At 39.2% G+C, this 13468-nt stretch overlaps 2 protein-coding genes across 2 annotated transcripts; both read right to left on the bottom strand.

The window, feature by feature from the left end:
- Nucleotides 1-971: 971 nt before the first annotated feature.
- On the bottom strand, nucleotides 972-7416 carry LOC104421844 (MATH domain and coiled-coil domain-containing protein At2g01790). The gene is made up of 5 exons (XM_039302822.1): nucleotides 7352-7416; nucleotides 5928-5993; nucleotides 5641-5798; nucleotides 4979-5003; nucleotides 972-2019 (listed from the first exon to the last, which is right to left on the bottom strand). The coding sequence occupies exons 1-5, from the start codon at nucleotides 7414-7416 to the stop codon at nucleotides 1170-1172; spliced, it is 1164 nt and encodes a 387-aa protein (XP_039158756.1). The 3' UTR covers nucleotides 972-1169.
- A 4744-nt stretch (nucleotides 7417-12160) lies between these two features.
- LOC120288710 lies at nucleotides 12161-13336 on the bottom strand. Its single transcript, XM_039302821.1, has 3 exons — nucleotides 13283-13336; nucleotides 12588-12917; nucleotides 12161-12310 (listed from the first exon to the last, which is right to left on the bottom strand). The coding sequence occupies exons 1-3, from the start codon at nucleotides 13334-13336 to the stop codon at nucleotides 12161-12163; spliced, it is 534 nt and encodes a 177-aa protein (XP_039158755.1).
- Nucleotides 13337-13468: the final 132 nt, after the last annotated feature.

Here is a 13468-nt window from a genome sequence, read left to right as displayed (position 1 = left end):
AAGGAATAACATGTGAAAAATGTATGAAGGCAAGACCGACCACTTGTGCATAATTGGTAATGAGTTTATGTCACTGTCTTGGTTATGGTCATGACAAGCCAAAACCAATATTGTGTTCAATCGAGATGCATGCCCTGCTCGGGACACATGATGCCCAAGCTAAAAGGGAGACGTGGGACATAATCACGATTAAGGCATTCTATGAAGCAAGCCACGTGAACAATCCTAAGAAGGGGAGGTTGGCTTGGTGATTCGACTCACCAGGCGACACATGGTCCCATTATTGAGGCCAATCGGCTCGCATCGTGACACTTAGCTCCGGTAGGGGGCTGAACAGGATCTTACATGATCGTTTGATTTTTAATTGCCCAGGATAAACATTCAAAGCATCTACTTTTCCTACTTGTTCAACTTTACAAGCATATTTTCAAATAAAATTCTCATCCTCCTTGCAAGTCCACAAAAGTTCATTTAAAATAGACTCCAAATTTGAACCTTTACCCAGATTGAAAATGAATTAATGACTCGAGGCTACCTTTAGCCTGGACACAAAAGTTCACTTTGCACAAAAACTGTAAGAATAAAAGGCCCCATAGAACACCAGTGGGTTGCAGGTCATTTCATTATGTACTGCGGATATAACATCCTGTTCTAGTAATGTCTAAAATGTATTCCACTGCCATTTGTTTGGACAAATTGAAAGCATCAATTAGTTTCTTCGGTTACTACCGGTATCTTCCCCACCCTTGTGGCTCTCTCCCTGTAAGAACGCTCCTCACACTATCTTTGTCTTTTCCATTCCAAACTCAAATGCAAGGGTCCAAATCTCTTACTTAGGATAGGGTAAACTCTCCTAATACAAATCTGCAAGACTAATGATATCTATAGGCTTTACCTCAGAGAGTTAATGCGGAGTCAACCCAAGAAGGTTTTACGTAGAAGAACTATGAACAGAACATCAGTCAGGAAAGTGCATCACAATTCTGATAATATATATACATACATACATGTATGCAAGCATGCTGACTAAACATGATACAGGGTCAACCACAAAAGCCCCTCTAAGCATTTGTTATGCTAAAAAAATGGCCAAGAAATGGTCAAGCTAAAACACAGCACTCATACTTTTAGGTGAACAATTGCCTCATAGCCAATTTGAAACCTTAGTTTTAACAGAATTGAGCCTTCAAATTTGACCAAGCAGTGGTCGATCTAGACATTCTTTCCTCAGCTATTCTCTTTGTTTCCTCAGCCTCTGCTAACTTCTTCAGCTCATCTTTATAGCCCAACTTTGCTTCTTCGGAGTCGACCAGCAAGATCTCCCAGTCTGAAAGGAGCTTGTTCCTCCTAGATTTCACACCCTCCATCTTTCTTTTTAGCTCTTCCTTCACTTCCTCCATCTTTCTTTTTAGCTCTTCCTCTTCCTTGGCGAGGTCATCCATTAACTGCTTATACAAGACGTGAGTCTCATGGCCCTTTTTCATAGTAAAGAACCTCCTATCCTTTTGTAGTTTATGCAGCTCAAACTCAGCATTGTCCTGCTCAAATGTTAAGAAGTCGGAAGTGAAATCACTGAAATTGGCCCGAAATGTCTCAATTGCTATTTGTTGCTCTGGCGATAATCCAGTTCTGGCTGAGCTTAAAGTTGATAGTGCCTCAGATAGCCTCTCTTTCATATTCAATTTAAAGAGATCTGAAAGACATTCCTTCAAAGACTGCTTAGCTTTCTCAACTTCTTCTAAGGTAGGAATTTCAGCTGCCAAAGCACCATCTTGGTGGCACGAACTTGATCCTACACCAACACCATTAGTCTCAGCAGCATTGACAAGTTCCTCCAGACCAATAAAATAGGAGTCAAACTTATCAGTTGTTCTGGCTGGCTGAATGTTCACTGGAGGAGTAACTGTTAAGATGTAGACTTCAGCTTTAATCAACAAAGTGTCATTTGCTAGGTATCCACCAGTACGATCATGAAGCTCAGTCAATGGAATGAAACTCGTGTAACCCCAGTCACTATCACTTGTGTCACGACCAATTTTTCGGGGTGTGAACCACCTAGGGTTTGGCTAATGGATTGTTAAGCCTAGACTTAACTCGGGCTCTCCCAAGCCCATATCAATTCACGACTTAGGTTTGAATTGTTAACATGCAATTGAATTTTAACTAGGAGTCGCCACTAATCTATTTTTGGTGGGTCGATTAGAAACCCAAGTAAAATAACGGAGAATTACTTTACTTCTACGAACCGCAGACTATGGGTACGGGGACTTGATTACGCTACATTTCTCTAACGCCCTTTCGGTACCATTTCTCTTATTTAAAAAAAAGGTTTTGCAGGCAGCTTGAATTGATTTTAAACTAATTCCCTAACATGTGAGATGTTCATGCAGGTGCGCAAACCACCAATTTAACACCCAAGTAAAGCAATAAATAAATTGCAGGACTTACCTCAAAGCAACGAAAGCATCTGCAATATTAAATTAAAATCTACATCAACAACCCTAGATATGGTTTTTAATTAACACGCAATTTTTGTTTTGTTTTCACTTAATTAATGAAAATCATGCAATATGCAATGCAATATTAACTAAATGACCTAATTCTAATGACATGTAATTTCTAATTAAATGGGCCTAGCAAAAATCACTAAATGACGTGCATAGTATGAACCTAATTATATAAAACGTGCACATGATTTTTATTTTCCTAATAAGTATGCAATCTATCATAATATGCAATGACGTGCAAAAATGCCCTAATTCTAAATTTTTTATGAAATTCGAAATTTAAAATTGCCAAATAATTAAACGTGCAATTTAAATTAATGAGAAGAAAATATGATATCCTAAATTAATGTTTTTGGTCTTTTTATTTAAGAAATTCGAAACAAATTTCCTATCCTAAACATGCAACATAACATTAAAACCAGTAACATCCTAACATGCATTTAACCTAACTCAATTATTATTTTTTTGGGTTTTTCCCTTACGGGAGCAATCAAATAAAGGCATCGAGAATAGCACTGCAACAAATCAAGCAAGATATCATCCATGTCCATTTAATTTTGGAAATAAATTGACGAATCGTATCTCGCGCATGAGATCGGATCGGTCAATTTTTAAATAAAAATCACGAATCGTATCTCGAGCGTGAGATCGGATTGGTGATTTTTCCGTGCGATTGCGGGTCGTATTTCGGCATTTAAATCGGACCATCAATCATATGCACGTTGCGGAATTAGGAAGATTTCCTAATTTAGAAGACTACTCGAGTTGCGAATATCGATCATGTGCATCAACAAACATATCAAATAAGGAAACGGAATTTTCGGAAATTAAAATAATCAAAATTTTTACCTATTCCGAATATTAATTTCCAATTTGGACTTTGCGCAATTGACCGGGACTGCAATCGGCGCTTCGGGTGGGACAGCGATGGGCAGTTTATGGCCAATGAACCTACAAAGGCAGAACTTTTACGGGATGGCCCGGCTCATGGATGAACTCGCGATAGGCTCGGCACGGAGTTAGGAGAACAAGTTGTCTCGTGGTGGATCACAAGTGGCTCATCAATGTCTTCAATTCGTTGAGGCACGTCGACAGCAAAGGACAAGGACGGCAAAGCAGGTTTGCTCGGCTTGCGATTGTTGACCCACGGTGGACGTAATTTACCGAGACTGGGACTCGCATTGAGGATCTCCGTGAAGCCTCTTGGGATTTGTTAATACTCAAATGTGGGGTCTCTCCTTGGCGTTTTCTACAATGACGAGGATGTGGGCAGAACCTGAAAAAAAGAATTAAGAAAAGAATGTTAGTGGAATGCAAATATGTGATATTGATGAAGGATCGGCTTCCCCTTTCTTGTCTTTTTGGCAAAAAGCTTCCTCTGCTTCTCTCGCCTTGGACCACTCCAGACAAAGAGCACCGCTTCAAAGGCTTCTCTTTTTTATGCTTTTGGTCACTCTCTTGTCCTCTCTGGATCGGCGATTGTGGGCAATTGGCAACGACAGGATCGTGGCTGCTTGAATCAGGAACGTTGTATGGGATGACTTGTAGGCGAGGCAGAACAGGTGGCCTTTGATGATGAGTGAACGCGTCGAATTGTGGATTGATCCTTTTTGCCCACACGACTGAATTTGGAGTTCGGACTTCACCACGTTGGCTCTGACATCTTTTGCAAGTCAGAGAATGGATCTTCTGCGGAATTGTCTTCTTTGATTGGATAATATTCAACTTGAATACTTTCGGCAAAAGAACCTCTCCTGGGACTGCTGGAACTCAACGATGAGGGTAGAGCTCGGGGCACGTCGGGACAGCAGCTCGAGCAAGGCTTCACGGCTTCGTTGTTGACGAGGAGGCGCGGCAATGGTCACCGTCTCATGGTGCACGCGATATGAAGCTCAGCCGTGGGGTTAGCAAGGTTGCAGCCACGTGATGCTTGGCTGAACATTCCTCTCTCACATGTGTTTTCTCTCTATATTGTGGCCGTATATTCAATGTGTGCGCTCCACTGAAACCCTACGCGAAAACCTTTTTAAAAATGAAGACAGTTTTATTTTCCTTTTCAAATCAGCATCCGCGAAGATTTCTTTTTCGCACGTAATATCACTTTTATTTTATTTTCCACATCTCCCCGATTTTATCACCTAAAGATAAGATTGCAACCCGATTTTCTTAAATTCCAAAAATCCACCGTAATATTATTTCAAATCTCAATTTAGGTAATTCTTGTCATTAAAAGAAAACGGGCTCCGGCCAATTTACTTGCTTCGTGGGCTTAGTCCGACCCGCCAAATTAAAGCTTAGAACTACTAAATCAAACCCATTTGTCACCGACCCAATATAAATGCAAATTAAGAAACAAATGCACCTAAAACTATATGCTATGCAATTAACTATTTTTTCCGGAATAAAATTAACCCTTAATTTTTTAATGCAATAAATGACTAAGCGGGTCGCCAAAATTTAGGTGTCAACAACTTGCATTAAAATCATGTTGCGTTTCTGCAGAATTCAGGAGACAGGGTGACAAATTCAAAAGCTTCTTTGCCACAACACCAGAGCATGATGTGGAAGAATCATCGGAGACAATCAAGAACTGAAAAGGTACATTATACATCAAGTGAAATATTAACAACAGAAGAAGCAAACACCTCTCCATGATCAGCTTAAGCAACCAAATTCATAAAAAAAGTTGATAAACTGACAATGCACAACATATTTAACATCCCCAAACATAACTATCATAAACTTAAATTGTGGCTCCTCTCTTTGTTGTGGACCAACGTTTGGGTCAGAAAGGTGCAGTGAAGCCATAGCTTCTCCATCCACAGGACCAGTTGCTTACAAACTAACTTGCTAAATTCCTCAATCAGGAACCTCAGGATTGTTGTATGCACATGTTAGAAGCTCACCCGCCTTTGAAATTTCGGTCTAACAAATGAAATACAAAAAACATATTCTCTCTCTCAGCTCAATATCGCTCTTTTCTAACATTTTCCTTTCTCATCTAGACCCTTCTTCTTCAAGTCATAACACCATCTCAAAATCTAGATGCACAATCAATCAGAGAGAAACCCATCATACACTTACACTAAAAAGAAAAGATTTCAATAAAAATAAATCAAATTCAAGAACAAACCCTTTCTAACAGAGCGACCATTATTGGCTTGATCGATCACACTCAAGCTGAACTTGGCTTTTCTGGTCCACCCGTTCGGCAACGTCGCAGAATCGGGGACATCGAGGTACAGCGACAAATGGTCCGGGGCATTCCCCTTGGGGAATACCAGAATTCTCCTGCTCAAAAAGGATCGGGGACGACGCAAGAATCACTTGGCATCACGACGAATATGCGATCATCAAGAAACAACGCAAAGAATGGAAAAGAAAAATTAAAAGAAAAAAAAAAAGAGAATTCTGAAGTACCATTCGCAACCAGAAACCGTGAAAGCTTCAGAGTAAAGCTTCGTCGCATCCTGCTCCGTAAAGTAGCTGATTTTCCACGTGAATTCTCCCCGTTAACATCATTCTGTGCATCCATTTTTTTTTTTTTTCTGCTTGTTGGGCTGCTGCTTCTGCGAGATCCTTTGGCAAACACCAGTTTCTCTTCTTGACCGACACTCTAATTGCAAAGAAGATGGAGGAGGAGGAGGAGGAGGAGGAGGAGGACAATTTATTATACTACAGAGAGTGGGAAAATTTATGACGTACCCCTCTCGAATGTCGTTGACTAATCGACTTCGAGGGAACGGGTTGGTTGCAAGTCTCGGGCATTTATGGAAAGAGGAGAAAACTTCCCCGTGAAGTTTTTCGTTTCTATTAAGGGTTTAATGTCAATGGCTTTCCACCAAAAGTGTGTATGACGTCAAATGTCTTTTTCCTCTGAACCTAGATAAACAGCTACTCTGGCCAATATAATAATAATAATAATAATAATAATAATAATAATAATAATAATAATAATAATAGGCTCCTGATTTTTCACTTTAACTTAACGAGGAAGTTGCTGGCCAAAAATGAAAAACAAGGTTAATACAATGAAAAGCTCTAGATTGATATGTCTGTAATAAATTTACTTAAAATTAATTTTTTGATTATAAAAATCTCAAATTGATATATTTGTGATAAATTTACTCCAATCTAATCCAAACTGGTATATTTGTAAAAAAATTATTATTAATTAGTTTTGTTAAATTTTAATTGGTATACATGTCATCTAACTAAATAATTTAATAATAAAATTTAACAGAAATAAATTAAAGGTAAATTTATCATGGATGTATCAATTTGTGTTAATTAGAGTAAATTTATTGTAAATATATTAGTTTAAAGTTTTGTATAGTTAAAAAATTAGTTTTGAGTAAATTTGTTACATACGCATTAATATAGAGTTTTTCATGATATTAACTCTATTTTTTTTTTTTTTTTTTGACAACAACTTACCCGTGAAGTTAAAGTGGCATTCCCTTTGTTTAGGTATTTATACAACAAACATAGTTCTTTATAAGTGAAATACATATAGGTACGCTAGATGGTCTTTTAAGTTGTTAACTGTCTCACATGCTTCAGCATTAGGAGGTTGTTCTGGTGGGAAGGGAACTGATCAAAGGGTGAATCAACTGTTCTATTGGCCAATGATGCAGCAGGATGTTGTGAAATAGGTTAAAGCCTGTAATGTGCGGCAAAGAAGTAAGGGGGAGCACACTGATAGTGATAACCCTGGACTATTGCTACCACTGGACATTCCTTCCTAGGTCTGGACTAACGTCACTGTGGATCTCATTGAAGCTTTTCCCTAAATCTGACGGGAGGATAGTGCGTTTGTGGCGGTGGATCGCCGCGCGGGCTACGCCTCCTTCATGACCTTGTCTGATCCTTTCACAGCACTAGAAGTGGCCAAGTTGTTCGTCGACATCGTTTATAAGTTGCACGGGCTATGCCAAAGCACTGGAAGTGATAGAGAAGATATTTACAAGTTCGCTCTGACAAGAAACTTTCAGGCCTAAGGGAATGCAGTTACGTCTATCGACATGATACAATCCCAGTCAAATGGGCAAATCGAGAGACTCAAATCAGGGTCGAGAGACTTACTTCAGGTGTATGCCTTTTGCTCAACCAAACAGATGGGCTAGTTGGTTATCCTTGACAGAATGGTGGTGCAATGCCTCCGTTGGCAGTAGCATCCAGACAACTCCATTTCAGGCTTTGTATGGTGTTTTCCCATCAGTCCTTGGGCTTGACATTCATGCGTTCTCAAATGTCGAAAAAATGAATCAGTTCCTACAAGACTGAAATCAGGCCCTCAGGGTCGAATAGAGCAGTATGCAGATGAGAAAAGGGCGGAATGTGTTTTCAAAAGGGGATATGGTATACTTAAAGCTACAGCCCTACAAGCAGAGATCCCTGGCTCCTTCACGATCCCACAAGCTCGTTCCTAAGTAGCGTTGAGAGAAAAGTGGGAAAGGCCGCATATCGCCTGACTTTGCCAGCAAGAACTCAAATTCATCCCCTTGAATTCTCAATTTCCTCTCCTCTTCCTCTCAAAGTTTCTCTCCGCATTATATTCTTCTCCTTAATTTCCATTTGTTTCGCAGAAAATTATGGATTTAAAAAACATTTTCCTAAATAATTAATCAATCAAAATATTTTCATTATCGACAATAAATTATTGACTAAACATTTTAATAAATCATGAAAATATTTGTTGTTCATTTATATTTTGTAAACGACACAAGCTATTATTCTACAAAACAAACTTACTAAACTATCAAGGCCATGCATTTTGTGGTTTGAGGCTTTTGATTGTCCAATGAAGTAGGACTGATTCGAGGGCTTCTGAATTTTTAAGGCCTTCATAATCTATTAAAATATTATCAATATGGAGCGATAAAAAATGAAAACGTTGCCAAAAATATATCTGTACGACAAAAATTAGGATGGTCTTAAATTTTCTCGCCATAGTAACTGAAAATAGTCACTCAATAAAAAAAAAAAAAAACAAAAACACATTTAGTAAATTTGTATAATTTTTTTTTTTTTTAAATATTTTTATTTTATTTTCCTTTTTCCTTTTTCTTTTTCTTCCTTTTGGCCTATCGCCGGCTTAGCCATGGTTGGCGATCGGCAAATGAGGGTTGGTGGCCTCGCCCAGCCATGGCAAGGCTTGCCGACCCTTAGTGAGGCCGAGCCTCGCCAGGGGCCGGTGACGCTCTGGCGAGGTCGCCGACCATGGCCAAGGCTAGCGACCGGCCAAAGAAAAAAAGAAAAAAAAAGAAGAAGAAAAGAGAGAAGGAAAATAGGAGAGAGAAAATTGTTTCTCGGAAGTGTTTCCAGAAACAATAAACAAGTTTTTCTTGTTTTTGTTCCAAATTTGTTCCCGAGAACAAAAGTGTAAAAAACGCGTTTATATTTTTTTTTTTTTATTCTCCAGAACAAAAGAACATAATTTTTGTTCCGGGGAACAGAAACAAAAGTAAACAAACAGCCCCTTAACCATCTTCTAACAACGGGGTGCACGTTCATCCCCTAGCAAAGTTGCCAAATAGCTGTTTTTCCCCCTTTGTATCGTATGGTGATCCTACATAGCTTTTGCTGGCAGTATAGGAGCAATCCTATAAGAAGGATGCAGTCTTCTGTTTCTAATTTTTTTGGAAACCATTCTCTTATGATCTGTTTGTAGGATAGATGAGTATGATGGCGTCAAAGATATTTTATAAGAAATTCTTAAAGGTAGTTTTCTTTCATTATATTTTGCAATGTTCAACTTTTCGCTGATCTACTCTTATTTAACTTATTTTCTATGTCTCCATCTTCATATTCAATGGTCTTTTCAACTTCTTCATTGTTTTGTAGGTGTTTGAACAGTTACTGATTGGAAATCCAGTTTTTTTGTGGAAGTTGATTGTCATTATGTCTAATTGTCTTTGGCACTACAACGTTTTTCTTTCCTCATCAAATTTGCACATAGCAAAAAGGTTTCTCCTTTGTCTGAATCTAACTTGTGCTCTTGGATCAATTGCTGGTGATGTGACCTTGTAATAGATTCTATTATCTAATTCTAAGATCCTTCTGTCGTATGGAATCTTGAGGCTTTTATTTGTGCCTCTAATTTTCTCATAGCATTTGGATTCTTTTGCTAAAACACTAAAATTTAGATAGCAACTGAAATACATAAATCCATCACACACTGTGGATTCTGCAGTTCCTAGTGAAGAATGTGTGAACTTATTATGCCTACAAGAAGCATATAACAATTAAAGTATTTTAATTCAATCCTTGTTGGGGTTTTAAAGCATCTTTGACTAACCCTATATGTAAATAATAGAACTTCCTTTTTTTATGATCATTCCACATCCTTTTGAAAGCAACATTTTCCACTATGAGATTGTTCCTTCAACGGTCTTAATCACATGATGTTTCCTAAGGTTCCTCTTTTCTTGTATACGTGGTCTACATCTAGGCGTGGTATATCAACCAAACAAGACTAAAAAAGTCATCTCCTCATTTAGACAGAACGTGAACAAGTTTTTTTCTTACAACATATGTGGCCATCATTTTACGGCGCTTGTCGAATGCCACTATTATGTCTACTATGATTTTTACATTTGTTGTGAATTTATGACTCGAGTCTACCTCTAGCTTGCACACAAAAGCTTTACTTCGAACAGAAGCTCTAAGCAGGGCCCCATAGAGCAAGACTCTGCTGTAGCTCATTTCATTATGTTCTAGTAATGTCCAAAATGTCTTTCATTGCTATTTGTTTGGACAAATTGAAAGCATCAATTATTTTTCTTCCGTACCTACCAATAACTTCCCCAACATAAGAGCCACTTATTTGTGGCTCTCCCAGTAAGAACGCTCCTAACCATTAGACAGTATCATGGTTTTTTTTCAGTCCAAGCTCATTTGCAAGGGATCAAATCACTTACTTATGACAGGGTAAACTCTCCTAATACAAAATCCCAAGACTGCAACGGAGTCCATAAGCTCTGCTTCATGAGATGTGGATACATGTTAACTCCCTCATCACTAGATCCAACCAAGGCAGAGTCATATCAGGAAGGTTTTACGTGAAGAGAAGACTCGATCATCACATATTCATAGAAAGCAGTTGGGAAAGCACATCAGCATTGTGAGAATTTTCAAGCTCCAAGAGCAAAATGCTCGATGACTGCGCATATCATTTGAAGACATCAAACGCTGACTGTATTGACATATGTGTACATATGTAAATATTTGGCTCACATGCTGACTAATTTAATATGATATAGAGTCAACCAAATTAGCCCTTCTAAGCAATTGTTCTGCTGAAGATTGGGCAACGAATAGTCAAGCCGAAGACAGTTTTCATACTTTAAGTGAACAATTGCTTCATAGCCTATTTGAAAAATTATAATAGGGATATGTTTAACAGAAGTCTTAAAACTTGTTAAGGAAATGCAATTGAGTCCTAAAACTTACAAAAAGTGCAATCAAGTCCTAAAACTTGTTAAGTTGGTTCAATTGAGTCCTAAAGTTAACACCGTCAAGAAAGTTAACAGAAATTGCCGACGTGGCGCTAACGTCACATTTTAAATGAATTTTTTATTTTTTATATGGCTTTTTAAAATTATTTTTTATTCAAAATCTTTAAAAATTAGATTAAAAACTAAAAAGGAAAAGTTAAATTTATTTTAAAAAACAAAATTGTTCAAAGAAAAAAAAGGCCGGAGCTTCCATCGCCGGAGGGGCCGGCCGACGGTCGCCGGAGGTGCCGGCCGACGGTCGCCGGAGGTGCCGGTGACGGTCGCCAACCCCGGGCGAGGTAGCCGGCCCTCGCGCGGGCGAGGCTTCGCCGGCCCTAGGTGAGGGTCGGCCACCCCCGCCAGGTTGGGCAAGGACGCCCAGATCTGGGCACGCGCGGCCCTCGCGAGGGGTCAGCCACCATCACCCACCCTAGGCGAGGCCTCGCCGGCCCTCGCCTGGGTCAGCGATGCTCGCCCAGATCTGGGCGCCGAGCAACCAAACCTCATGGTCAGCCTCCTCCTCGGCCTTGCCATTCTCGTCGGCGGCGGGGCGGCGTCGTCCCGTCGGTAGAGCTAGCAGAGCGAGCGACGGCCTTGAGCTCCTCCTCATCCTCCTTGTTGACCGGCTCGTCGAGCTGCGGTTGCTCCTCCCCCTTGGACCCGTCCGACAGGGCCTCGTCGGACGACGCCCGCCGCCCGGATCTGGGCGAGCGTCGCCGACCCCTCCGGCGACTATCGGCCGGGCCCTCCGGCGATGGAAGCTCCAGCCTTCTTTTTTTTGAACAGTTTTGTTTTTTAAATAAATTTAGCTTTTCCTTTTTAGTTTTTAATCTAATTTTTAAAGATTTTGAATAAAAAATAATTTTAAAAAGCCATATAAAAAAATTCATTTAAAATGTGACGTCGTAATTTCCGTTAACTTTCTTGACAGTGTTAACTTTATGACTCAATTGAACCAACTTAACAAGTTTTAGAACTTGATTGTATTTTTTTGTAAGTTTTAGGATTCAATTACATTTCCTTGACAAGTTTTAGGACTTCTGCTGAACATATCCCATTATAATATTAACAGAAATCGAGCCTTCAAATTTGACCTAGCAGTGGCTGATCTAGACATTCTTTCCTAGGCTATTCTCTTCTTTTCCTCGGCCTCTGCTACTTCTGCTCATCTTTATAGTCCGACTTCGCTTCTTCACACTCGACCAGCAAGATCTCCCAATCTGAGAGGAGCTTGTCCCTCCTAGACTTCACTTCCTCCATCTTTCTCCTGAGCTCTTCCTCTTCCATCCCGAGGTTGTCAATTAACTGCTTATACAAGATGTGAGTCTGTGGCTTTTCTTCATAGCAAAGAACCTTTCATCCCTTTGTAGTTTATGTAGCTCAAACTCAGCATTGCCCTGCTCAAATGTTAAGAAGTCGGAAGTAAATCATTGAAATTTGCCCAAAATGACTCAATTGCTATTTATTGCTCCTATGATAATCCAATTCTGGCTGAGCTTAAAGTTGTTAGTGCATCAAATAGCCTCTCTTTCTTATTCAATTTAAAGAGATCTGAAAGGCATTCTCTCAAAGACTATTTAACCTTCTCAACTTCTTCTAAGCTATGCATTTCAGCTGTCAAAGCACTATCTTGAGGGTACGAAGTTGATCCTACAGTATCACCGTTAGTCTCATCAGCTTTGATGAGTTCCTCCACACCAGCAAAATAGGAGTCAAACTTATCAGTTGGTTTAGCTGGCTGAATATTCTCTGGAGGAGTAACTGTTGAGACGCAAACTTTGGCTTTAATCACCAAAGAGTCATTTGCAAGGTATCCCCCAGTACGATAATGAAGCTCAGTCAATGGAATGAAACTTGTGAAACCCCAGTTTTTCACTCTTGCATTGAAATTATGTTGCGTGTCTGCAGAATTCTGGAGACAGTAATGAATTCAAAAACTTATTTACAACACCACAGCATGACGTGGATCATAAATATTTTGTCCACAACTGGATCATAAAATTTGTAGTCACAAATATTTTTTCCACATCCGATAAATATGCATTGTCATGTTTTCATATCAAGTTTAAATCTCTCATCTTTGGAGATATGCATGAATGCCTTGCACCCAAAGACACACAAATAATCATAATAAACATCTTTGCTTATCCAGACTCTATTAGAAACATCAAACTCTAAAGAAATGCATAGAATAAGATTTAATACATGTACAATTGTACTTAAAGCCTCACCCCAAAAGGATCTATGTAACTTTGATTGTAAAAGTAAACATCTTACCCTTTCAATTAGTGTCATCTCTATTCTCTCAGCTAAGGCATTTAACTGAGGCATCGTGGAGATGTCTTTTGATGTCGAACGCACTGTTGTTTGCAATATTCATTAAAATGTCCAATATAGTATCTCTCATTATCAATTCTAATATATCTCAACTTCATTCCAATCAGTCTTTCAACTAAAGCTTGA

This window comes from Eucalyptus grandis, chromosome 10, assembly GCF_016545825.1.
Source record: "Eucalyptus grandis isolate ANBG69807.140 chromosome 10, ASM1654582v1, whole genome shotgun sequence".
NCBI classification, from domain to species: Eukaryota; Viridiplantae; Streptophyta; class Magnoliopsida; order Myrtales; family Myrtaceae; genus Eucalyptus; species Eucalyptus grandis.
The sequence above is the reverse complement of the archived record's forward strand: the minus strand, read 5'-3'. Positions and strand labels throughout refer to the sequence as shown.